This window comes from Anolis sagrei, chromosome 2 (genome assembly GCF_037176765.1).
Source record: "Anolis sagrei isolate rAnoSag1 chromosome 2, rAnoSag1.mat, whole genome shotgun sequence".
Taxonomy (NCBI): Eukaryota; Metazoa; Chordata; class Lepidosauria; order Squamata; family Dactyloidae; genus Anolis; species Anolis sagrei.
In genome coordinates, this window is record NC_090022.1 from 17,406,226 (window position 1) to 17,432,400 (window position 26,175).

General features: G+C 44.3%; 1 protein-coding gene across 1 annotated transcript in view; it reads left to right on the forward strand.

Moving 5' to 3' along the window:
* The window catches only part of LOC132765253 (uncharacterized), a 71,189-nt gene that overhangs the window by 27,704 nt on the left and 17,310 nt on the right, over positions 1 to 26,175 (forward strand). Inside the window, exons 10-16 of the mRNA XM_067464748.1 lie at positions 539 to 792; positions 887 to 980; positions 3,310 to 3,332; positions 3,637 to 3,755; positions 7,283 to 7,327; positions 9,865 to 10,376; positions 21,724 to 22,248. Of these exons, the coding sequence (XP_067320849.1) occupies positions 539 to 792; positions 887 to 980; positions 3,310 to 3,332; positions 3,637 to 3,755; positions 7,283 to 7,327; positions 9,865 to 10,376; positions 21,724 to 22,248 (1,572 nt within the window). The remainder of the gene's footprint in view (positions 1 to 538; positions 793 to 886; positions 981 to 3,309; positions 3,333 to 3,636; positions 3,756 to 7,282; positions 7,328 to 9,864; positions 10,377 to 21,723; positions 22,249 to 26,175) is intronic.

A 26,175-nucleotide genomic window follows, 5' to 3' on the forward strand; every position in this document is an offset into this window, starting at 1 on the left:
CTTCAGAAAGAACTTGAAGACCTGGCTGTTCCGATGTGCCTTCCCAGAATAGGAAATCTCCAATACCAAGTCCTAGAAGCACTTTATTAGAACTAAGATTGCTGCACACCGCACACTGCACTTGCCCTATAAGCCTTATATACCTCCTGTCACATCAGCACTTTTAATCCTGTACCCATTACTCTGGCCCGGCCCAGTTTTATTGTGTCTTAGTGTATTGTTTATTGCTTGTTGTTTATATTGCTTTAATTGTTTTAATTTGCCTTAGGTTTTGTATTGTTATATTGTGTGTTGAGGCCTTGGCCTTTGTAAGCCGCATCGAGTCCTTCGGGAGATGCTAGCGGGGTACAAATAATGTTTAATAATAATAAATAATAATAATATTTTTGAAGTTGTTCTAGGGTTGTGACTCCTAGGGGGATTGATCGACCATTTGAGAGGGGTCGTGCTACCACCTCCTTCAGCCTTGCCTCCTCAGCCTTGCCTCTTCCTCCTTGTACCTGGAACATGCCGCCCTCTCCTGGCCTCTTCTCTGGAGGGGAAGAGAGGAAGGAGTTGCCCAATGTGGGATGATGTGGAGGAGGAGGAGGCAGAGGTGGAGAGGGTGATGCCTACAGAAGTGACGCCTGCAGACCTGAGCTACCCCTCGCACCTGCAGGCAGTGCAGAGAGGTGGCACACTACTCCCCCTTCCTCCTCGTGCCTGGAGCGTTCCGCCTTCTCCTGGTCTCCTCTGTGGAGGGGAAAAGAATAAGGAGTTGCCCAGTGTGGGGATGAAGCAGAGGAGGCAGTGGTGAGAAGCTGTACCTGCAGGCCTGTGCTGCCCCTTACTCCCACAGGTGGAGCAAAGAGGTGGCACACCCTCCTCCTCCTCCTTGTGCCTGAAGCGTGCCACCTTCTCCTGACCTCTGTGGAGGAGGAAGAGAGGAAGGAGTAGCCTGGTGTGGGGACGAGGTGGAGGAGAAGACAGGGGAGGAGGCAGTGGGAAGTGGCACCTGCAGGCCTGAGCCACCCCCTCCACTGCTCGATCTATAGGCCAATCTCTGGGGCAGCCTGGACGGGATAGGATGGGGATGCTGGGGACCGGTCACTCGGGCAGAGCCAGCCAGGTAAATCAGGCTCAGTTCGCAGGGCTTCCGCTCCCAGAGAGGTACTTCGTGTGCAGCTCAGGGCTGGAGGCGGGAGGTCCAGAGGTTTCTTCAGAGGCTTCACCACTCATTCAAAGGCCTGGCCATGTTAGTTGGGGATATTGGGGTTCAGAGGGGTCTCCACCTTAGGCTGGTTTGAAACTGCCAGATAATGCAATCAGGTATGCAGTGTTGAACCATATAGGGCACTTTGAACTACATTGAACTGCTGTATGTGGTCCATACTGCAAATATTTGGCAGTATATTGTTTTGTTGTTGTTGTTGTTGTTGTTATTATTATTATTATTATTATTATGTACATTTGTTTTATACCCCACTTTTTCTCTCTGCAAGGAGACTCAGGCTGGATCTATGCTGCCATATAAAATCCAGATTATCTGCTTTGAACTGGATTATATGGCAGTGTAGACTCATAATCCCATTCAAAGCAGATAGTGATTTGATAATCTGGATTATATGGTGGTGTAGATCCAGCCTCAGTCTGGTGAGAGAGTGAAGTGGGTAGCATCCCTAGGCATCTGAGGAAGTCAATTTAGTTGTATGCACCTGAGGAAATGGTCTACAAAACATGCATTCTCTCAGACTGGATCTACACTTCCCTATATCCCAGATTTTGTTCCCAGATTATCTGCTTTGAACTGGATTATATGAATCTACACCTGCCAGATAGTCTGGGATAAGCAGATAATCTGAGATCAGGCAGTCCCCAAATTACAAATCACGTTTTGTGGGTTTGTTCTTCAGTTGAATTTGTATATAAGCCAGAATAGGTACATAGATACACACGCACGCACACACACACAAAGCATAGGGAAGGGATAACACTCATGTAGTGTTTGTTTTGCTGTCTGTGCCCCGTTCAGAAGATGTCTCCTCACTTTCCATCCTTATGAGAATTGGATTTTTAAAAAATTGAATCAAAGATTGGAAATAAAGCTTCAGTGGAGGCACTTTTCCCTTTGTTAGTCCTTTCAGGAGTTAATTTCTCTTCCGAAGGATAGATTTATCTCCCTCCTTGTTGTCTCAGCCCTGTTCTTAACTAGGAGTAGTTTGTAACTCAGGGATGGCATCTAGTCTGAAGAACAACATCGTCACACAAACATAGACAATCCTAAGGGATGAAGTTCTGAAGTTGCAATGAAAATAATTTTATGGTTGAGAGTCACCACAACATGAGGAACTGTATTAAAGGGTCACAGCATTAGGAAGGTTGAGAACCACTGTCCTAGAGCGGTGGTTCTCAACCTGGGGTCCCCAGATGTTTTTGGCCTACAACTGTTTACCAGCTGTTAGGATTTCTGGGAGTTGTAGGCCAAAAACTTCTGGGGACCCCAGGTTGAGAACCACTGTTCTAGAGGGTGCCCTGGGCCCATTTACACAACACACATATAGCACTACATTTCATTTTAACTGTCATGGCAACATCCTACTGAATCCTACATTTCCAATTTAGCATGGGAGACGTAGAAGTCTCAGCCAGAGCACTCTGATGCCTTTTCAACTACACATCTTAGGGTTCCATAACAATTAAAGTGAAATAACCATTAGATTTGTCTTGTTTGATGAGGGCCCCCAAAGTCTACCACTACACCACTGATACAAAAGGAGGGAAAGAATCAAACCTGATACACCAAGAGACAACTCTGTTCCATATAGGCGCTTCCAAGATGCACCTGCTGTATGTATGACACCTAAATCTCTGTTTAGGATTTTGATAGATTTGCATTTACAGAGAATTGCATAGAGAAGTTAATTGAAATCAAAGACTTATTTAGTATTTTCGTGGAACACAAACTTGTTAAAACTGTTTCCTGTGTCTCAACTCTGCAACTCTTCAATTCCTTTTTGCTCTTTTGAAGCACTCAGGAAGGAGACTGAGGAGGACTTGGTGGAAAGGAATTCAAATCTGAGGATGCCTATCGATGGGCAAGAAACTGAGATGACAGACAATTAAAAGGAGAATGCACCAGGGAACTCTAACTGTCCCTTTCTCCTCTGTTACCCTCAAGGGCACATAGTCTTTACATAAGGATAGTTGCACTATTCCCAATTTTGAAGTTACAGAAATGTCCTTGGGGAGGGACAGACTGCTTTCTCACCCAGCGAAGAATCAGATATGTGAGCAATGACATCCCTCTTCTTTTGTTCTTCTTCCCTCTAGGATGCGAGGAGCCTCTTGCAGAGGTAAGTGGATCCCAGTCCTTTCCGTTAGACATAACAGGTGGACACGGTGATCCTCTGCTGCTCCGTGGAAGAAAATGAAGGCCTCTAACATGCCACAGATAAAAATATTGCTTTCCTTTTGACTTTATGGGACTTGTCTCATAGCTAGTGTCACTGCCATAGTGAGATCTCTAATAATTGTTTGTTGTATTTGTTTACTCAGCAATATTTATCCTGAAATGGCAAACTCTTTCTGTATCTTTAAAAAAAGTAATTTGCAGGAGTGGCTCTCCCCCACCCCCAATTGATCCGTTTTCTTCACTAGGTATGAGAAAAAGCAAACGTCTGAGAAGCCAGTGGCTTTCCCTCCTGAGCTGAAATGGAAGATCTGGGAGTTTTGTGATCTAAATTCCTTTCTATTTGCTGCCTTGAAGCCATTCCGAGGTAAAGAGATGTGTCCACTAGGAGTTGTGCTGGTTTCTGCATTGGCCGAACTCTTATTTTTGTTGTATTCTCATCACAGCTTGGGGAAGAAGCAATGGGGCTTCTCTCTCCACACCCAGGCACTGTTTTTTTTTTTTTACTAGAAGGACTGTGAAGGAGTCGTTATTAAACTGCTGCCACCAATTGTAAAGAAGACTGTATTAATGCCACCGAATGCCACCAAATGTGAAGGCGCGCGTGGTAAAACACCCACTGCCACCTAATCTATGAGGGAAGCTGGGCAACGATCAATATCAGCCTAGGAACTACTTTACAAAGGAACTGTTAATTACAGAAGGCTTTGTTTCAGTGATAGCGTAGCGTTTACTTTCCTGGCCTGACTTTACTATTCCAGGCTGTTCAGCTTATAAGGAACTGTATCAGGCAAGGCTTGAGGAAAAAGTAACAAGTTTATTTTAACTGGAGTATAACAATGTATAACTGTTCTTCAAAAGAGGTACAAATCTTGATGGATACATTGGAAAGGTTTCATGAGTAAACTCAGGCAAACACTTCATAAGGTTTCACAGCTGGCACAACAGTCTTAAACCCAGCCAAACCTTGATTCTTAATTCAGAATCAACAACCCCCTGTACCGGGTCCTTCTCTGCAACCACTTTGGTCACCAATTGATTCCCTGAATCTCCAAGAGATTCAGTTTTTCCCTATAGCACACTGGCTACAGACACATTCCCTGAATCTCCACCAAAAGATTCAGTGTCCTCTCAGCAGCTCTCCGGCCACTGACTGACTTTTTAAAACACAGCTGCCTCTGAAGAGGAGGTTGGCTCCGCCCCTGCTGCTATGGCAACTTAGCTAACATCAAGCCACTCTCTCCAACAAAACATAATCTCCCATACTTACCATCCCTAAACCATTGTCCAAACTACACATAACCAAAGAAATAAAACTTACACATCGTCACAAGGACCCAGCTTAGTTCTGTGAGAATGGCAGTCAGTGTGCGTGTGCACAAACACGAACACACGCAGGGAGATACCACTACTGGTTTATATGCATTTACAAGCATTACCTCAGTTAATGAACTAGATTTGTTTCCAAGTGTTACTTCTTTTAATAGTAAGTTTGGTACCAGAGGCAGAAACAATGTGGAAAAAATAGGGCTGGGTTCCAACACCACAGGGGGAAAAGAAGCAGCATTTATCCTGTTATAACAAACTGATAAATCCAAATGAACAATATGCACATGTGAAATGAAACAGATAAATTAAATACTCTTTCCTTTAGTACATGAAGATATTTTGAGCCTTTTATTTATTAATTTATTTATTATATTAGTTAGTTCGTGCATTTGTATACCACCTTTCTCAGCCTGTAGGCGACTCAAGGTGGTTAACGGTAAAATTCAATGCTTACACTATCATAAATATAATAAAATATAACATATAATAAAATTAAACGTATCAATAAAATATAAATTCATAGTGTCTCCTTGTTAAAACCGTTGTCCGGTCTTCGTTCCATTTTCCCATGTCAGTTACTCTGCATTTGAAAACACTTGTTCCAAAAAGCCACATCTTGACTTTTTTCCGGAATGTTAAAAGGGAAGTGTCCGATCTAATATCTATAGGGATATTATTCTAGAAGCCCTTTCAAGGCCTCTGGCAAAGTGGATCCAGGAATTCCCTTTTTTCTTCCCTTGTTTCTTATAATTTCCACTTTGGTAAAGTAAACTGGTGATGGAAGCTCCCCTGCTCTCCTCTCTCTTCCCGTGTTTTGCTGTTCAGGCATGATGCCTGGACAATGATTGCACAACTTAATTGTAAAACATAACAGAACGTCTTGCTGAGGGAGAATCATGTCATAAGCCAAGTGTAGCCCTGCCTCCTTCAGCTTGTACCATTCTTCCAGTATAATAAATGAGTATTTGTTTTGAGTTTCTTTTTAAACCTTTTTTGGAGGTGTTTAATAGTAAACATAATAGCAAACTTTTATTTATACCCCACCACCATTTATTTATTTACATTATTTATATCCCACCCATATCAGCCCGGAGGTGACTCATATCAGCCCGGAGGCCTGTTGAAAGAATCAAGTTTGTAGTTCTTTCTGAAAGTACTGTAGTGTGGAAGCTTGCCTAAGTTCTTTGGGGAGGGGATTCCATCTCCCATAGGGACTCCGGGAGGCTTACAAATAGCACACATGGTGCCACACCACTTATAAAATAATCCAGTGTATCAACATTAAAAATGCAATAACATATTTTAAACGAGACATATAAAATTGACAAAAATAAAATATAGCAAATAGTCATTGATTAAAAATCCATGTGTAGAGATATGTTTATTATAAAGTGTTTATTATACTGTGTTTAAACTGTATTTTGTTTTACATTTGTTGCCATGGCCTAGCTGTGAGAGATAGGTTGCCATGGTGACAAGGCCGAAGAGGAGGTGGGCGGAGCTTAAGGAGAAAAAGGTTTGAAAGTGGCAGTTAAGCTTCAGTCAGGAGGATGAGACCCTGAGAAGAGGGCAGAGTCAGATAGGACTCTGGAGAAAGTAGTTTAGTCAGGAGGATGAGACCCTGAGAAGAGGGCAGAGTCAGATAGGACTCTGGAGAAAGTAGTTTAGTCAGGAGGATGAGACCCTGAGAGGAAGAGCAGAGTCAGTTAGGGCTCTGTGGTGTGAAGTAGTGTAAATTCAGTTAGTTCTTAGTATTTGTGAATATTTCTTCAGCAAGGGAGCTGAAGGAGAAACCTCGTTAGATTGCTTGAGTTAAAAAGAATCTAACAGAGGGGGTTTTAGGATCGCCAGTAGTGGAAGACTGGAGATCAGTGGTTTGATCCGGTATAGGACAAACAGTGTGAATATTCACAATAGGGAACTCTGAAATAATAAAGCACTTCACTGAAGAAGGAGTTTATAAGATTGTAACATCAGAAGCCTGAATGTATCTCGACCAAGCCATATTGTAACCATCAAGCATGTGCCAAGTTCAACATCTCAATATTGCAACAATTACGCTTTGTTAACAATAAACTTGTTCTCTTTGTATTTTAAACCTGCCTCCTCCATTGATTTTATGTTCGGTGCATTCCACTCTACCAAAGTTACCCCACAACGCAAATAGGGATAAACAGAGACTTTAAGACCAGCGTCTCTAAACATATTGGTGGCAGTTTAATTTAATAGCAGTCTAGGAACTTTCCTTACATTTTTGGTGGTCCCATTTGGTGGGATTAACACCACGTCTTTACATTTTATTGGTGGCATTGATAAGTCTTTACATTTTTGGTCCCATTTGGTGGGATAAAGACTTCTTTACACCATGCAATCAATTTAGGCTTCCCTGGCTAAAGAACAGTCTGGCTGCTATCCTAAGCATTATCAAAGGCCTGTTGAAAGAATCAAGTTTGTAGTTCTTTCTGAAAGTATTGTAGTGTGGAAGCTTTACTGTGAATTGATATTTTTTTTTTCTGAACAAGATGATTTGGTGCCTAATCTTACATATGTTTTGTTTTGTTTTAGTTGCTCTCCTGGATGCTGTGTCACCTGGGCTAGAGCTTCAGAAAGGTAAATTTCCAATGGTGGACAAAAGTCACAGGAGGGAGGGTGCCATTTGCCTGGTGGCATTTCATGAAATCATTCTCCCCTTCATGTCCACTCTTTCTGTTCCTTTGGGAGGCTGTTGGTTGTAACTTCATGGATCAGCACCAGAGATTTTTACAATTTTTAAAAAAGAATGTGTGTTTTGCTGAGTGAATTCCATGGTTTGAATTGCAAAATATCTCCTCTAAGTTTTACAAAAAACTCTTACAGCTACAATGTTACAGTATAAAAGAATCATGGTCCTTATGCAATGAAATATCTCTAAAACAATTATTAAAAAGAGTGAATGGAGGTTAAAAGAATGAGAGGCTAATAACATGATACTCATTGAGTAGCAGTCCTGGGGAAAAAAAAACAATTCAAGTTAAAAGAGCTAAAATAAAAATAGTCAATTATTCATTCTAGGAGTATTCTTTGTTTATGTTTTTTTGTAGTGTGATTTGATTGACAATCGGAGCAACAGTGTTAATTAATGAACAGAACTGAGTAGAAAACAGTCGTAACTGAACGCAGCAGCCACGTTGCTGTCCGAAGCAACTTTTAAGGAGCATATGTCTTCTTTGCTGAAACAACTACCACTCCATTTCCAATCAGAATCCAAATTGCTGGTGACCTTTAGCAAGCCATGTTTGCTTGGGTCCTTGCCACTTAAAAGTTTTTCAAGGTTTTCTTGCAGGCTTTCTCTCTTCCCACTGCCATCCCAGGCACATTTGGGGAGGATGCAGGGGAGGGCCTTTTTGGTGTCTCAAGTAAATAATGAATACTACCCAGAAACAGGTGAACTCCAGACAACAAGCAACCAAGGGCCCTGGGTTGTTGTAGGTTTTTCAGGCTATATGGCCATGTTCTAGAGGCATTCTCTCCTGACGTTTTGCCTGCATCTATGCCAAGCATCCTCAGAGGTAGTGACACATAATCAAGGGCCCATTAACACCTCCCAAACAAAGGATGCCTCCAGGAAACATAGGCTAGGCTACTTCTATGCATATATCCTCACTGATTGCAAACTTGATGGCTACTCAAATGCTAATTCAAGCTTGCTAACTGCAACTGTCCCATTTGCTTTAAACAGACAAGGGCTCTTTCTCCCACCCTGGGCATTCCACAGGTGGGAGAAAGAGCCACACATCCCAATTGCCTCATGGCCAACAGAACCTCTGAAGAAGCCGGCCACAGATGCAGGCAAAACATCAGGAGAGAATGCTGCTAGAACATGGCCATACAGCCCGAAAAGCTCATAGATTCCGGCCATGAAAGCTTTCGATAATACGTTATACATCTTATTCTATTATGTTTTAAGCTTCTTTTTCAGTGCTTTTTTCAATCAAAGTTGGATTTAGTTATGTTTTAACTTTTTATTAAGAGTTTTTATGTTGTGTTTTTCAAATATTGTATGCTGCCTAGAATCCTATTCCTGGAGAAAATGGGATATACATTAAAGAAATAAACTGAATGTAATTTCTGCTTTGAAGGATGCTTCTACACTGTAGAATTAAAACAGCTTGACATCACTTTGACTTTCACACTTCAATGCTATGGAATACTAGGTGTTGTAGTTTCACAAGATCTTCAACCTTCTCTGCCAAAGAGTGTCTCATGAAACTACAACTCCCATGATCCCAAAGCATTGAGCCATGGCAGTTAAAATGCTATCAACCTGCATCTGTTCTGCATTTTAAATGTTTTCAATAATGTTTGTTTTTCAGTGTACAGGCAGTCCCCAAGTTACAAACAAGATAGGTTCTGTAGGTTTGTTTTTAAGTTGAATTTAAGTTGAATGAAGTCGGAACAGGTATAGTGTAAGTGTAACTGCAAGTAGCTTCTGGTGTGAGAGAATTGGCCGTCTGGAGAGACGTTGCCTAGGGGACACCCAGATGTTTTGATGTTTTACCATCCTTGTGGGAGGCTTCTCTCATGTCCCCGCATGGAGAGCTGGAGCTGACAGAGGGAGCTCATCTGTGCTCCCCCTGGATTTCAGCCTGCGACCTGTTGGTCTTCAGTCCTGCCAGCACAAGGGTGTAACCCACTGCGCCACTGAGGGCTCCTTCTAATGATTGTGCAAAAGAGGGAGGTTCAGCAGGTGCTTCTTTTTGCACAACCAGGTGACAGTCCGTAACTGCTGACATGGTCTCTTCTGTACAACCATTAAAGGGACAGAAGGCCCTTTTGTTCCAGCAACCCCATTCAAAGGTATTATTATCATATATATTCACTCAAAATATTAATTGTAAAAGAAGGCTAACTTCTCTTTCTGAGAAGAGACCAGAAGCATCCTTTCTTCTAGACAAAACCCTCACAAGTAGAGTTTGAACCCTCTCATGCTGGAAATACTGATTTCCCAACAAGTAGTCTTTATCACAATTATAAAAAGGGTGTTTTATTGTGAGGAGAATGAAGTTGATTATATGGTGTGTGAATCCTTTCTGTGCCAGTTCTTTTCTCAGCTCCTTCTGCTTCTCTTTGCTTTCCTTCATCTCTTTCTCTCTTTCTGTCTCCAACAGCAAATGTCACTCTGGATCCAGACACAGCGAATCCCTGGCTCATTCTATCTGAGGATCAGAAAAGTGTGAGATTTGGAGACAAGCAAGATCTGCCTAACAATCCTGAGAGATTCAGTGAACGAGCGTATGTGTTGGGACATGAGGGATTCACATCTGGCAGGCATTCCTGGGAAGTTTTTGTGGAAGGGGAAGGCAACTGGGCTGTGGGAGTGGCCAGGAAGTCTGTCAGGAGAAAAGGCTCTGTTAACATTGATCCCTCTCAAGGGATCTGGGCTGTGTGCAAGTGGAGAGGTAAGTATCGTGCTCCCAGTCTCCCTTCTAGTAGTGATTTCCTGCTGAGTGAAAAGACCAAGCGGATCCGAGTCTGTCTGAACTGCGATTCAAACCAGGTGGCTTTTTACGATGCTGATACGGGAGACCAGATCTGCCTACTTTCAGATGTCCCATTCTCCGGAGAGACTGTCCTCCCGTTCTTTTATGCATGTATGGAAGGCCACCTCAGAATCTCACCTTAAAGCAGCCAGGCCTCTCTCACAGACCTTCTTCTGTAAGCCAGGATGAAAATAACAAAATGCTTAAATTCTTCCTGAAATAAGTAAAAATACAGTGTTCCTCACTTATCACGGGGGTTCCGTTCCAGGACCACCTGCAATAAGTGAAAATCCACAAAGTAGGGATGCTATATATCAATTTTAATATTTATACATTATTTAATATATTTTATATATTATTTTCTTACTTGTGCTTCCCTACCCGCCTCCTGGCTCATCCTGAGGGCACCTGCCTGCCTCCCTGGCCTCCCCAGACCCCGGCAGAGCCTCCGAGCCACGCAGGCGGCAGCAGGCCAGAGAGGCAGGCCTTTCCTGCCATGCCTCAGGCCACCGCACTTCAGGGGTCTGTGGAGGTCAGGGAGGTAGGCCTTCCCCACCGAACCTTAGGCTGCCACACCTCCACTGGACATAAATATTTTACATTTTAAAAACCCATGAAACAGCGAGTCCACGTAAAGGAAACCGCGAAGTAGCAAGGGAACACCGTACTGTGTTTGTACTGTCTTTTCTGATGGTCTTTGGTGACCCCTCTGGCACCTCGCTCATGACCCCACCCAGGGGTCCCGGCTCCCAGGTTGAGAAACACCGATCTACCTAAATGTACATCTGTCTGTCTAATAAAATTGCTTCATTTGCTTGTGTATTCTTAAACTCATTAAATTAGATTTTCTTAATACATAATAATGGATTTAATACTCCGTAATAATGGATGATGGAAAAGGTTTCATCCTATTGTTGAAGAAAATATTACTGGATGTTAGTGACTCTTCAGTTGTTATTTTAGCCATCTTTAGTATTTCTAAATATATTGTCCCAATTGTTTTTGTTTATAATCTGATTCTGATCAACTTTAACTTTTTTGAAATTCAGAATGGCAGGATTATATACTGAAACAGATGAAGTTCCCCTCTCCTTCTCTATATACTTCAAGATTGAAGGTTTTTGCCGCTTCTCATGACTTAATATAAGGTGCCTAAGATATGGAATAAAGTAAAAAGGCTCAGACCTGGCATTCCTATGTTACTCTCTGGAGGGGATTTCTATGTATGTGTGTGTGTCTATAGACATATATAATAAGTAGTTTAAAACATGTGAATAAATATTCTGGAGCTCCAAGACATCAAAATGGTTTAATGAAGTGTTGATGATAATTTGGCATATCTAGATTGCTGGAGGTCAGGGAAATGCTTGTCTCTTTGCAAAGCTGACTGGGGAGCCAATTCAGGCAAACCAGAACTTGGTAAATTCAGAATTCAGAAGTTTGGAAAAAACTCATCTGGAAGTTTTAAGGAAAGGCTTTAGCAAGGAGGTTGACAAGATTGATCAACAGGTCTGACTTGAGGACAAACAGTAAACTTTATATAGAAACTAGCTTGGGTACCCGGCGCTGTCCGGGTTATTTTAAAAGGGTATTGTTTGTTTTTGGATTAGAGAAAGGAATTGTATATCAAGGTTGGTCTTTATCAGTTATTTATATGGCTCGCAGTGGTCTCAGGAAGTTAGTGAAGGTACTGTGAGTCCTATCGTCTGTGGTCCATCATCCTTCAAACTGCACCAGGATGGAGAGAGGGTCATGGAGGCTCTGTGTGCTAAGTTTGGTCTTGATCAGTCATTGGATGAAGGTCACAGCAGTCTCAGAAAATGAGTTAAGGTACTGCAAGTCCCATCATCCATAGTCTCCCTCTACATCACCAGAATGTTGAGTTGGCCATGGGGGCTCTCTGTGCCAAGTTTGGTCTTTATTGGTATTTGGATGAATGTCACGGTGGTTTCAGGAAGTGAGTGAAGGTACTGCAAGTCCCATCATCCATTGTCCATCCTCCTCCAAACAGCACCAGGATGTAGAGTCTCTCATGGGGGCTCTGTGTGCCAAGTTTGGTCTTGATTGGTCATTAGATGAGGGTTGCAGCAGTCTTGGGAAGTGAGTGGAGGTACTTGAAATCCCATCATCCATAGTCTGTTGTCCCCCAAACCTCACCAGAATGTTGAGTTGGCCATGGGGGTTCTGTGTGCCAAGTTTGGTCTTCATCAGTCATTGGATGAGGGTCTCAGTAGTTTCACTAAGTGAGTGAAGGAACTGCAAGTCCCACCGTACATGGTGCATCATCCTCCAAACCACACCAGGATGTAGAGTGCATCATGGAGACCCGGTGTGCCAAGTTTGGTCCTTATCGGAAATTGGATGATGGTTGCAGTGGTCTCAGGAATTGAGCGAAGAAACTGCAAGTCCCATAATCCATGCTCGATCCACAGTCAAACCACACCATGGCGTAAAGTGGGTCATGAGAGGTCTATGTGCCAAGTTTGGTGTTGTTCAGTCATTGTTGAGGGTCGCAGCAGTCTCGGAAAGCGAGTAGAGGTACTTCAAGTCCCATCATCCATGGTATGCCCTACTCCAAACCGCAGTAGGATGTAGAGTGGGTCATGGGGGCTCTGTGTGCCAAGTTTGGTTTTGTTCGGACATTAGATGAGGGTTGCAGCAGTCTTGGGAAGAGAGTGGAGGTACTTGAAGTCCTATCATCCATGGTCTGTCCTCCTCGAAAGTACACCAGGATGTAGAGTGGGTCATGGGGACTCTGTGTGCCAAGTTTGGTCTTGATCAGTCATTGGCAAGGGTCTCAGTGGTCTCAGGAAGTGAGTGAAGTGACTGCAAGTCCCATCATCCATTGTCAAATTCTTCCAAACCACACCAGGATGTAGAGTGGGTTATGTGGGCTCTCTGTGTAAATTGTGGTCCTGATCCATCATTGTTGGCAGTTATAATGGTTTTAGGAAGGGAGTGCAGGTATTGCAAGTCCCATCGTCCATGGTGCATCTTCCTCCAAGTCGCGCCAGGACGTAAAGTGGGTCATGAGAGGTCTATGTGCCAAGTTTGGTCCTGATCAGTCATTGGATGAGGTTAACAGTGGTCTCAGAATGTGAGTGATGGTACTGCAAGTCCCATCATCCATGGTTGCAGTAGGATGTCGAGTCGGTCTTGCAGGCTCTGTGTGCCAAGTGTGGTCTGTATTGGTAATTGCCTGACTCAGCCCCCTCTGGCCTTTTCCTTTCCTCTCTTTGTCATCTCGGAATCTTGGAATTGAGGCTGGCCAATCAGAGACCATATGCAAATTTCCTTCTCATGTCCCCGTTTCTGTCATTAACTCTTTTCTCCACCAGGGGCTCCTCTTGAAGCTGGCCAATCAGAGACCATATGCAAATAGCACCGCTGCCCAGCCAATCGAAATCTTGGAATTTTCTCATGTCCCCGTTTCTGTCATGAACTCTTTTCTCCACCAGGGGCTCCTCTTGATGCTGGCCAATCAGAGACCATATGCAAATAGCACCGCTGCCCAGCCAATCGGAATCTTTGAACTTTCAGGCTGGCCAATCAGAGACCACAGTGGCAGCCAATCAGAAAGCAAGCACATACACCGCCACACTTTTGTTCTCCGCATACAAGTTTTGACTTTTATTATATACTAGCTTGGGGACCCGGCGTTGCCCGGGTTATTAGAGAAAGTGGGTAATGGCGGTTCTGTATGCCAAGTTTGGTCTTTATTGGTCTTTGGATAATGGCAGCATTATTTTCAGGAAGTGAGTGAAGGTACTTGAAGCCCCATCATCCATGGGCCATCCTCCTACAAAGAGCAGCAGGATATAGAGTGGGTCATGGGGGCTCTGTGTGCCAAGTTTGGTCTTTATCAGTCATTAGATGAGGGTGGCAGTGGTGTCAGTAAGTGAGTGAAGGTACTGCAAGTCCCATCATCCAAAGTCCATCCCCTTTCAAACTGCAGCAGGATGTAGAGTGGATCATGGGGGCTCTGTGTGCCAAGTGTGGTCTTGATTGGTCATTAGAAGAGGGTTGCAGCAATCTTCGGAAGGGAGTGGAGGTACTTGAAGTCCCATCATCCATGGTCTGTCCTCCTCCAAACTGCAGCAGGATGTAGTGTGGGTCATTGGAGCTCCATGTGCCAAGTTTAGTCTTGATTAGTCATTGGCGAGAGTCTCAGTGGTCTCAGGAAGTGAGCAAAGGTACTGCAAGTCCCATCATCCATCTCCAAAGTTTTCGAAACAACACCAGGACGTAAAGTGGGTCATGAGAGGTCTATGTGCCAAGTTTGGTCTTGATCCGTCATTGGATGAGGTTTGCAGAGGTCTCAGAATGTGAGTGAAGGTACTGGAAGTTCCATCATCCATGGTCCACCCTTCTCCAAAACTGCAGCAGGATGTAGAGTGGGTCATGGGGGCTCTGTGTGGCAACTTTGGTCTTGATTGGTCATTAGATGAGTTTTGCAGCAGTCTTGGGTAGTGGAGGTACTTGAAGTCCCATCATCCATGGTCTGTCGTCCTCCAAACTGCTCCAGGATGTAGAGTGGGTCATTGAAGCTCCATGTGCCAAGTTTAGTCTTGATGAGTCATTGGCAAGGGTCTCAGTGGTCTCAGGAAGTAAGTGAAGTGACTGCAAGTCCCATCAGCCATTGTCAAATTCTTCCAAGCTGCACCAGGATGTAGAGTGAGTTATGCGGGCTCTCTGTGTAAATTGTGGTCCTGATCCATCATTGTTGGCAGTTATAATGGTCTTAGGAAGGGAGTGCAGGTATTGCAAGTCCCATCGTCCATGGTGCATCCTCCTTCAAACTGCACCTGGATGTAGAGTGCGTCATGGAGTCTCAGTTTGGTATTTATTGGTAATTGGTTGAGGGTTGCAGTGGTCTGAAGAATTGAGCAATGGTACTGCAAGTCCCATAATCCACGGTCCATCCCCGGCCAAACCACACCAGGACGTAAAGTGGGTCATGAGAGGTCTCTGTGCGAAGTTTGGTCCTAATCAGTCATTGGATAAGGTTAACAGCGGTCTCAGAATGTGGTGAGTGGTGGTACTGCAAGTCCCATCATCCATGGTTCATAGCCCTCCAAACTGCAGTAGGATGTAGAGTGGGTGATGGGGGCTCTGTGTGCCAATTTCGGTCTGTATTGGTAGTGTTCTGACCCAGTCCCCCCCCCCCCCCCCGGCCTTTCCTTTCCTCTCTTTGTCATCTCGGAATGTTGGATTTGAGGCTGGCCAATCAGAGACCATATGCAAATTTCCTTCTGTCATGCCCCGTTTCTGCCATGAACCCTCTTCTCCACCAGGGGCTCCTCTTGAAGCTGGCCAATCAGAGACCATATGCAAATAGCACCACTGCGGCAACCAATCCGAATGTTGGAACTTTCAGGCTGGCCAATCAAAATGCTGCCACATACACCGTCCGCCCTCCCTCCACAATTCCTCTGTCCGATACAAACAAACACTCTTCTTTATTATATACTAGCTTGGGGACCCGGCACTGCCCGGGTTATTAGAGAAAGGAATTGTATATCAAGGTTGGTCTTGATCAGTTATTTATATGGCTCGCAGTGGTCTCAGGAAGTTAGTGAAGGTACTGTGAGTCCCATCGTCTGTGGTCCATCGTCCTCCAAACTGCACCAGGATGGAGAGAGGGTCATGGGGGCTCTGTGTGCTAAGTTTGGTCTTGATCAGTCATTGGATGAGGGTCACAGCAGTCTCAGAAAGTGAGTTAAGGTACTGCAAGTCCCATCATCCATAGTCTCCCTCAAACATCACCAGAATGTTGAGTTGGCCATGGGGGCTCTCAGTGCCAAATTTGGTCTTTATTGGTATTTGGATGAATGTCACGGTGGTTTCAGGAAGTGAGTGAAGGTACTGCAAGTCCCATCATCCACTGTCCGTCCTCCTCCAAACAGCACCAGGATGTCTCTCATGGGGGCTCTGTGTGCCAAGTTTGGTCTTGATTGGTCATTAGATGAGAGTTGCAGCAGTCTTGGGAAGTGAGTGGAGGTACTTGAAGTCCCATCATCCATAGTCTGTTCTCCCCCAAACCTCACCAGAATGTTGAGTTTGCCATGGGGGTTCTGTGTGCCAAGTTTGGTCTTGATCAGTCATTGGCAAGGGTCTCAGTGGTCTCAGGAAGTGAGTGAAGTGACTGCAAGTCCCATCATCCATTGTCAAATTCTTCCAAACTGCACCAGGATGTAGAGTGGGTTATGCGGGCTCTCTGTGTAAATTGTGGTCCTGATCCATCATTGTTGGCAGTTATAATGGTTTTAGGAAGGGAGTGCAGGTATTGCAAGTCCCATCGTCCATGGCGCATCCTCCTCCAAGCCGCACCAGGATGTAGAGTGCGTCATGGAGACTCAGTGTGCCAAGTTTGGTCTTTATCAGTAATTGGATGAGGGTTGCAGTGGTCTCAAGAATTGAGCAAAGGTACTGCAAGTCCCATAATCCATAGTCCATCCCCGGCCAAACCACACCAGGACGTAACGTGGGTCATGAGAGGTCTATGTGCCAAGTTTGGTCCTGATCAGTCATTGGATGAGGTTAACAGCGGTCTCAGAATGTGAGTGGTGGTACTGCAAGTCCCATCATCCATGGTTCATCCTCCTCCAAACTGCAGTAGGATGTCGAGTGGGTCTTGTGTGCTCTGTGTGCCAAGTGTGGTCTGTATTGGTAACTGTCTGACCCAGCCCCCTCTGGTCCTTTCCTTTCCTCTCTTTGTCATCTCAGAATCTTGGAATTGAGGCTGGCCAATCAGAGACCATATGCACATTTCCTTCTCATGTCCCCGTTTCTGCCATGAACTCTTTTCTCCACCAGGGGCTCCTATTGAAGCTGGCCAATCAGAGACCATATGCAAATAGCACCACTGCGGCAGCCAATCAGAATGTTGGAACTTTCAGGCTGGCCAATCAAAACGCTGGCACATACTCCTCCCGTCGCACCGCCACACTTTTGTCCGCCGCATACAAACTTTCACCTTTATTATATACATAGACTAGCTTGGGGACCCGGCGCTGCCCGGGTTATTAGAGAAAGTGGGTAATGGCGGTTCTATATGCCAAGTTTGGTCTTTATTGGTCATTGGATAACGGCTGCATTGTTTTCAGGAAGTGTGTGAAGGAACTTGAAGTCCCATCATCCATGGTCCAACCTCCTCCAAACAGCAGCAGGATATAGAGTGGGTCATGGGGGTTCTGTGTGCCAAATTTGGTCTTTATCAGTCATTGGATGAGGGTGGCAGTGGTTTCAGTAAGTTAGTGAAGGTACTGTAAGTCCCATCATCCAAAGTCCATCCTCCATGACCCACCCTACAGTAAGATGGGGGCTCTGTGTGCCAAGTTTGGTCTTGATCAGTCATTGGTTCAGGGTCGCAGTGGTTTCAGTAAGTGAGTTAAGGTACTGCAAGTCCCATCATCCATGGTCAACCCTCCTCCAAGCTGCAGCAGGACATAGAGTGGGTCATGGGGTCTCTGTGTGCCAAGTTTGGTCTTGATTGGTCATTAGATGAGGGTTGCAGCAATCTTGGGAGGGGAGTGAAGGTACTTGAAGTCCCATCATCCATGGTCTGTCCTCCTCAAAAGTGCACCAGGATGTAGAGTGGGTTATGGGGACTCTGTGTGTCAATTTGGCCTTGATTGGTCATTGGATGAGGGTTGCAGTGGTTTCAGTAAGTGAGTAAAGATACTGCAAGTCCCATCGTCCATGGCCCATCCCCCTTAGAACTGCATCAGGATGTAGAGTGGGCCATGAGTACTCTGTGTGCCAAGTTTGGGCCTGGTCTCTGATTTGTAGGGGCTACAATGTTCTGTGGGAAGTGAATCGGGTGAAGATACTGCAAATCCCATCATTAGTGGCCCATCCTGCCCTGAACCGCACTGGAAGTCCCATCATCCATCGTCCCTCCTTCTCCAAACAGCATCAGGATGTAGAGTGGGTCAAGGGGGCTCTGTGTGCCAAGCTTGGTCTTGATCGGTCATTAGATGAGGGTTGCAGCAGTCTTGGGAAGGGAGTGGAGGTACTTGAAGTCCCATCATCCATGGTCTGTCTTCCTTGAAAGTGCACCAGGATGTAGAGTGGGTCATGGGGACTCTGTGTGCCGTATTTGGTCTTGATCAGTCATTGGCGAGGGTTTCAGTGGTCTCAGGAAGTGAGTGAAGTGACTGCAAGTCCCATCATCCATTGTCAAATTCTTCCAAACCACACCAGGATGTAGAGTGGGTCATGCGGGCTCTCTCTGTAAATTGTGGTTCTGATCCATCATTGTTGTCAGTTGTAATGGTCTTAGGAAGGGAGTGCAGGTATTGCAAGTCCCATCATCCATGGTTCATCCTCCTCCAAACTGCAGTAGGATGTAGAGTGGGTTTTGTGTGCTCTGTGTGCCAAGTGTGGTCTGTATTGGTAATTGTCTGACCCAGCCCCCTCTGGCCTTTTCCTTTCCTCTCTTAGTCATCTCGGAATCTTGGAATTGAGGCTGGCCAATCAGAGACCATATGCAAATTTCCTTCTCATGTCCCAGTTTCTGTCATGAACTCTTTTCTCCACCAGGGGCTCCTGTTGAAGCAGGCCAATCAGAGACCATATGCAAATAGCACCACAGCGGCAGCCAATCAGAACGCTGGCACATACTCCTCCTGCCACACTTTTGTCCTCCGCATACAAGTTTTGACTTTTATTATATACATAGATATAGATACAGATATACAGATATAGATAGCAAGTTTGTGACTGGGCTATTCTGAAGCACACTGGTTGTGGAAACCTTGATATACATTGAAAGGGAAATGAAGAAGAAGGGTTCCATGAAAAATCTTGATTTTTAAAAATATCCATGATGAAGTATGAAGATCTTGTTGAAATTCAGTGGACCTTTGTTTCAAAAACAAAATCCGTGTCACTGAATGACCAGATCGGCCTATCAGTAGCAAGAAAGACTTCGCAATGCTCCCCTTTGTGTCCACTATTGGTATGAATTTGGCTTTTCAGCTTCTGCTTCCACCAAAAACAAACTTGGGAGTCATTTAATGCCACCCTGGATTTACGTATTTAGCTGTTGGACACAAAGACCAATTTAAAAACTCGTATTTTAGGTACAAAAATGAAACAATTTCATTCACTACATTCGGTCTGAATTCAACATTTCCCTGAACCAAAATACATGTTTGTTGTTATATACAGTATTTTGTTGTAGAAAAATCAAGGTTTGAGGTTATATTATTTAAAAAATTATCTTTATTTCCAAACCTACTACATTATAGGAAATACGCAGGTAGAAAGTGAGAGAAAAGTGCTTTAAATAACAACAACAACAACAACTTCTTATATCCTGCCACCATCTCCCCGAAGGGACTTGGGGTGGCTTACAATCGGGACTAAGCCCCATAATAACAGAGTTAACCAATAAGAACATATTTTTAAAAGCAGATCAACATGTAACAAGCTAATTAAACAATTAAAACAATAAAATATAAAAATATTATAATAAAACAAAACTAATCTCAATATCCAAAACCAGGGCTATAGTGAGCAATTAAAATTATAGATGGCGAGGGCTGGGCATGGACTTGTGTAAAATACATTGTAGAGGGGCAGGGCTGGGGGTAAAGTGTTGTGTTCAATCTGACAATTCATTGGGTTTGGATAATGGTAGACAAGGGCCTAATCTTTTGCAAATTCACATTGGAATATCCATGTTTTAAGGTACCTACGGAAGGTAAACAGAGTGGGTGCTAGTCTAATCTCCCTGGGAAGAGAGTTCTAGAGCCAGGGGGGCACCACCGAGAAGGCTCTCTCCCTTGTTCCCACAAACAGTGATTGTGATGGTGACAGGAGTGAGAGAAGGGCCTCCCCAGAAGATCTTAGGGTCCACACCAGTTCATAGGGGAAAATGTAGTCACGAAGATAGGCAGAAGCAGAACCCAACCCATTTAGGGTAGGTAATTACCTGCATTTTGAATTGGGCCTGGAAACTTATCGGCAAACAGTGGAGCTGTTTTAGTAGTTGTGTGGTCCACTCCCTATAATTAGCTCCTGTTAGCAGTCTGATTGCTAACCTTTGCACCAGTTGCAGTTTCTGGGCCGTCTTCAAAAGCAGTCCCACGAAGAGTATGTTGTAGTAATCCCGTCTGGATTTAACTAAGGTGTGGACCACTGTGGCCAAGTCAGGCTTCTCAAGATACAGTCGCAGCTGGCACACAAGTTTTAACTGTGCAAAGACCCTCCTGGCAACTGCTGACACCTGAGCTTCAAGCATCAGTGCTGAATCCAGAAAGACCCCCAGACAAAGTACCTGTATCCTCAGGGGGAGTGTAAGCACCCGATACCCCGATTGGCCCCATGACTGCCCAGGAAGATCTCTGTTTGGTCTGGACTAAACCTCAGTTTGTTAGCCGTCATCCAGGCCATCTCAGCAGCCAGGCAAGTAGTAGAGTTGTTATCTGCATAGAAATGGCACTAAACTCCAAAACTCTGAATGAGCTCACCCAGTGGTTTCATGTAGATGTTGAACAGCATGGGGATAGAATGGAACCTTGCAAGACCTCATAGAACAATAGCCAAGGGTCTGAGCAGGTGTCCCCTAGCTTCACCAACTGGGTTCGATCCTCCAGGATGGAGTGGAACCATTGCAAAGCAGTGCCCCCAAGACCTATTTTGGAGAGTCGGTCCAAGATACCATGGCTCTGACTGTGAGAGGTGTGCACCAGTGGGACTCTGGAGGATTTTAAACAGAGGCTGGATGGCTATCACTTGGGGGTGCTTTGAATGCAATCTTCCTGCTTCTTGGTGTGTGTGTGTGGGGGGGGGGGGGGGGTTGGACTGGATGGCCCATGAGGTCTCTTCCAACTCTATGATTTTACGATTCTATGGCCGATGGTATTGAAAGCCACTGAGATGCCCAAGAGAACCAACAAGGACACATTCTCCCGTCTAGTTTTCTGCGGAGGTCATTTAGTAAGGCAACCAAACCCTTCTCCATTCCATGACCAGGTCTAAAACCAGATTGCGATGGATTTAGATAATCAATTTCATCCAAGAATCCCTGGAGCTGAGAAGCCACCACTTGCTCTACCACCTTTCCCTAAAAAGGGGAGATTAGAAATTGGCTGGTAGTTGTTAAGAACTGAAAAATCAAGGGATGCCTTTTTCAGAACTGGTCTTACAATTGCCTGTTTAAGCTTGCTGGTAATTGTCTCTGATCCAACGAGGCATTGATAATCCTCATAAACCACTCGGCTAATACATCACTTGCAAGTTTGATAAACCAGGAGGGACAAGGGTCTAGAGCACATGTAGTTGCTCTCACGCTCCAAGGATCTTGTCCACCTCCTCAGGCGGAACAAGCTGAAATGAATCCATCAAAACCGGAGTGACAGATGTCTAAATAAATAAATAAATAAACACACTGTTGCAGTTTTACTAAATCCATGGTGCCTTATTTGAAAAAGGAACTTGTTTATCTAGAAACTTGTTCTCCAAGATGTACCCTCCCAGTTAAGGACTGATGCTAGTATGCTGAGTGAATCATTTACAGGGAATACTCTGCAAGTAAATGCAAAGGAAAGTACCCGAGTTCTTTGTAAGCCAGACATGGCTGATGCTCCAAGGGCACAGGATCCCTTGCAGGGTCTTTGTGAAGAAGCCACTTGTCCTGTTTGCCTGGATTATTTCAAGGATCCTGTGACCTTAGACTGTGGACACAACTTCTGCAGAGCCTGCCTGACCCAGATCTGGAAGAAGCCGGACAACACAAAGATCTTCTGCTCTCAGTGCAGAGAAATCGTTTCACCAGAGAACCTCAGGACAAATCAGCAGCTAGCCAATCTTGTAGAAAAAGTGAAGCTACTCAGCCTTCAGGGACCCAAGAAGGCAAAAGGGAAGGAGGGAGTCTGTGAGAAACACCGGGAGCCTCTGAAGCTTTTCTGTAAAGATGACGAAACCCTCATCTGTGAGATGTGTGACAGGGAGCATGTTGATCATCGAAGGATTCCTCTGGGGACAGCTGCTCAAGACTACAAGGTAAGAAACTCTTGTGTTTTTTGAGGGAAGGAAATGCCCGTGGAAGCTTCCTGAGAAGTTCTGTGAAGATGCACTTGCGTTAGAAAATCTTATCGCTGGGCTTAAAATAACAATTTCTTGCCTGAAGTGGGGGGAAGTTATTATTAAGCAAAAAGACTTGTTGAAATAGGTATGTGTGATGGTAAAAGGGAATTTCATCACCTTTGCTTCCCACCTTTTAGTAATGGATTAATCTGTCCAGAAGCCTACAATTTATAGGATTCTAGTAAAATTATATCTCTCTGGAGGACTCCAAATGGAGGAGGTGAAAACAAAATTTCTCCCTGAACTTCAGGCTGCCTTGAAGCCGCCTTGAAACAATGCTAAAGTGGCTGCCAGACTGTCCTGTTTAGCACATCTAGTGGGAAAAACTGGAGTTTCTTTATTTAAAAAAGTGATGTTTCCTTCCTCTTATAAAAGAAAATAAAAGTAGGTTTGGATCTGTATTGCTAATGTGGTTATTGCAGCTACTATATTGTGTATGAAAGATCTCACATTAAATTGTAATTTCTAACCCATTTTATAAATAACCTGTTTATGGCTGTAAGTTTGCTAGCAAGTTCTATTTTGGGTGGCAGTGGGCAAGCATATTTTTCAACTGCTCACTTTCTATCTTTCCATAGAATCATAGATTTGGAAAAGACTCCAAGTGCCACTCAGCCCAACCCCCTTCCATGTAGGAACACTTGATCAAGGCACTCCTGACAGATGGCCACTAGTGTTATTCCAGGTGAAGCCAGGCCAAAGCAGAATGTAGTGGTACTATTACTTCTCCAGATCTAGACATTAGACTGTACTCCTATTGATGCAGCCTAGAATTGCATTGGCTTTTTGAGCTGCCTCATCACACTGTTGACCCATATTGAGTTGAGGTCTGCTAAGACTCCTAGATCTCTTTCATATGTACTGTTTTCTTTTTGCAAATAAAAGACAACAGCATAAATATAAACATACTTGAACAATAATGACATATGTATGAGTTGTTGTAGGTTTTTCAGGCTGTATGGCCATGTTCTAGAAGCATTCTCCCCTAAGGTTTCACCTGCATCTATGGCAGGCATCCTCAGAGGTTGTGAGGCCTAATTACATGTCAATCTAAAATAAAACTTAAATATACACATTAGTTTCAAAAGAGGGCTTTCTGCTTCTCTTTTGTTGGTATATCTATAGTTTAACATTTTTTCTTCCACCTTACATTTAGCAAGGTATTTACTTCTGCTTGTTTTTACATTAACCGTTTATACCCCCAAATCTGTATTTGTATCTCCCTTCCATTTTGAGTGAAACATCCACCTCGCTCAGAACTAAAGTGACTGGTTCTGCAAAGGTGATCAAAAGATCCTTTTTTGGTAGCTGGGTGATTGGGGTGTGTGTGCTCCCCTCCTTTGCCTACTGCAGCGATGAGTGGTATGCCATGGCAGAAGTTTCTTCCTCCAACTCTAAAGAGAATCATGACTATACAGCTCTCTGGATCAGTTATGCCCATCAAAAATGTCCACAAAAAAGAGAAGTCCCAGTTATCACCAAGGAGGAGGAGAAGAACTGCAAGGCCTTTGCAAGCCTGCATATGGTTCAGGTCAATTCTCAGCTTTTTGGCATCTAGGCAAAAAGGTCCAAAGAAGCTGCCAAGCAGGAAATAGAGAAATAATGATTTCTGTGCTTGGAGATTTCAATAAAGGTGAATGGATTTGGGAAAAAATAAAGAAACAAACACCTCACACTTCAGGCCAATGTTCCCATTTGTGATGCACAATCTGGCCGAAAACAGTTCTGGTGGACTCTGTTGTTACCTACTTAGAATCATAGAATCAAAGAGTTGGAAGAGACCTCATGGGCCATCCAGTCCAACCACCTGCCAAGAAGCAGGAGTATTGCATTCAAATCACTCCTGACAGATGGCCATCCAGCCTCTGTTTAAAAGCTTCCAAAAAGGAGCCTCCACCACACTCCGGGACAGAGAGTTCCACTGCTGAATGGCTCTCACAGTCAGGAAGTTCTTCCTCGTGTTCAGATGGAATCTCCTCTCTTGTAGTTTGAAGCCATTGTTCCGCATCCTAGTCTCCAAGGAAGCAGAAAACAAGCTTGCTCCCTCCTCCCTGTGGCTTCCTCTCACATATTTATACATGGCTATCATATCTCCTCTCAACCTTCTCTTCTTCAGGCTAAACATGCCCAGCTCCTTAAGCCGCTCCTCATAGGGCTTGTTCTCCAGACCCCTGATCATTTTAGTCGCCCTCCTCTGGACACATTCCAGCTTGTCAATATCTCTCTTGAATTGTGGTGCCCAGAAATGGACACAATATTCCAGGTGTGGTCTAACCCGAGCAGAATAGAGGGGTAGCATTACTTCCCTAGATCTAGACACTATGCTCCTCTTGATGCAGGCCAAAATCCCATTGGCTTTTTTTGCCACCACATCACATTGTTGGCTCATGTTTAACTTGTTGTCCACAAGGACTCCAAAATCTTTTTCACACGTACTGCTCTCAAGCCAGGCATTGTCCCCCATTCTGTATCGTTGCATTTCGTTTTTCCTGCCAAAGTGGGGTATCTTGCATTTGTCACTGTTGAACTTCATTTTGTTAGTTTTGGCCCTTCTCTCTAATCTGTCAAGATCGTTTTGAATTCTGCTCCTGTCCTCTGGAGTATTGGCTCTCCCTCCCAATTTGGTGTCGTCTGCAAACTTGATGATCCTGCCTTCTAACCCTTCATCTAAGTCATTAATAAAGATGTTGAACAGGACCGGGCCCAGGACGGAACCCTGCGGCACTCCACTTGTCACTTCTTTCCAGAATGAAGAGGAAGCATTGGTGAGCACCCTCTGGGTTCGTCCATTTAACCAATTACAGGTCCACCTCACCGTAGTTTTGCCTAGCCCACATTGGACTAGTTTGTTTGCCAGAAGGTCATGGGTGACCTTGTCGAAGGCCTTACTGAAATCCAGGTACGCCACATCCATGGCATTCCCCGCATCTATCCAGCTTGTAACTCTATCGAAAAAAGAGATCAGATTAGTCTGGCATGACTTGTTTTTGATAAATCCATGTTGACTATTAGCAATGACCACATTTGTTTCTAAGTGTTTGCAGACCACTTCCTTAACAATGTTTTCCAGAATCTTGCCTGGTATTGACGTGAGGCTGACCGGATGGTAGTTGTTTGGGTCATCCTCTTTTCCCTTCTTGAAGATTGGGACCACATTGGCCCTCCTCCAATCTGCTGGAACTTCTCCCGTTCTCCAAGAACTCTCAAAGATGGTTGCCAATGGTTCCGAAATGACTTCCGCTAGTTCCTTCAGTACTCTTGGGTGTAGTTGATCTGGCCCTGGTGACTTGGACTCATTTAGAGCGGCCAGGTATTCCTGGACGACTTGTTTCCCAATTTGGGGTTGGATGTCCTCTAATCCCTCATCCACTCCATCTTGCTGAGGTTGAAGATGACCTTCTTTTTGTGAGAAGATCGAGGCAAAGAAGGTATTACTTGGTTTCACAGTTCAAAGGACAGTCATAAACAGATGAAAAGAATCCAGGCAAATTGGTTGTTTGGAGTTCACACCCCAGTTTACAATTGGTTGTTTGGAGTTCACACCCCAATTCATTGTGAATTTTGCTTCTGAGAGGCAATAAATAGAATACCATTATAGGTTTTAAAAGTTTAGGGTAGTGGTTTTCAGCCTGCGAGTCCCCAGATGTTTTGGCTTTAAATTCTCAGAAATCATAACAGCTGGTAAACTGACTAGGATTTTTGGGAGTTCTAGGGCAAAATACCTGGGAACCCACAGGTTGGGAAGCACTGCTTTAGAACATGTCAACTATCAGCAGTGGCCTAACTACTGCTTATTTTAAACAGGATGGAATATTCCCCTCCCTGAGAGATGCATTCATGATT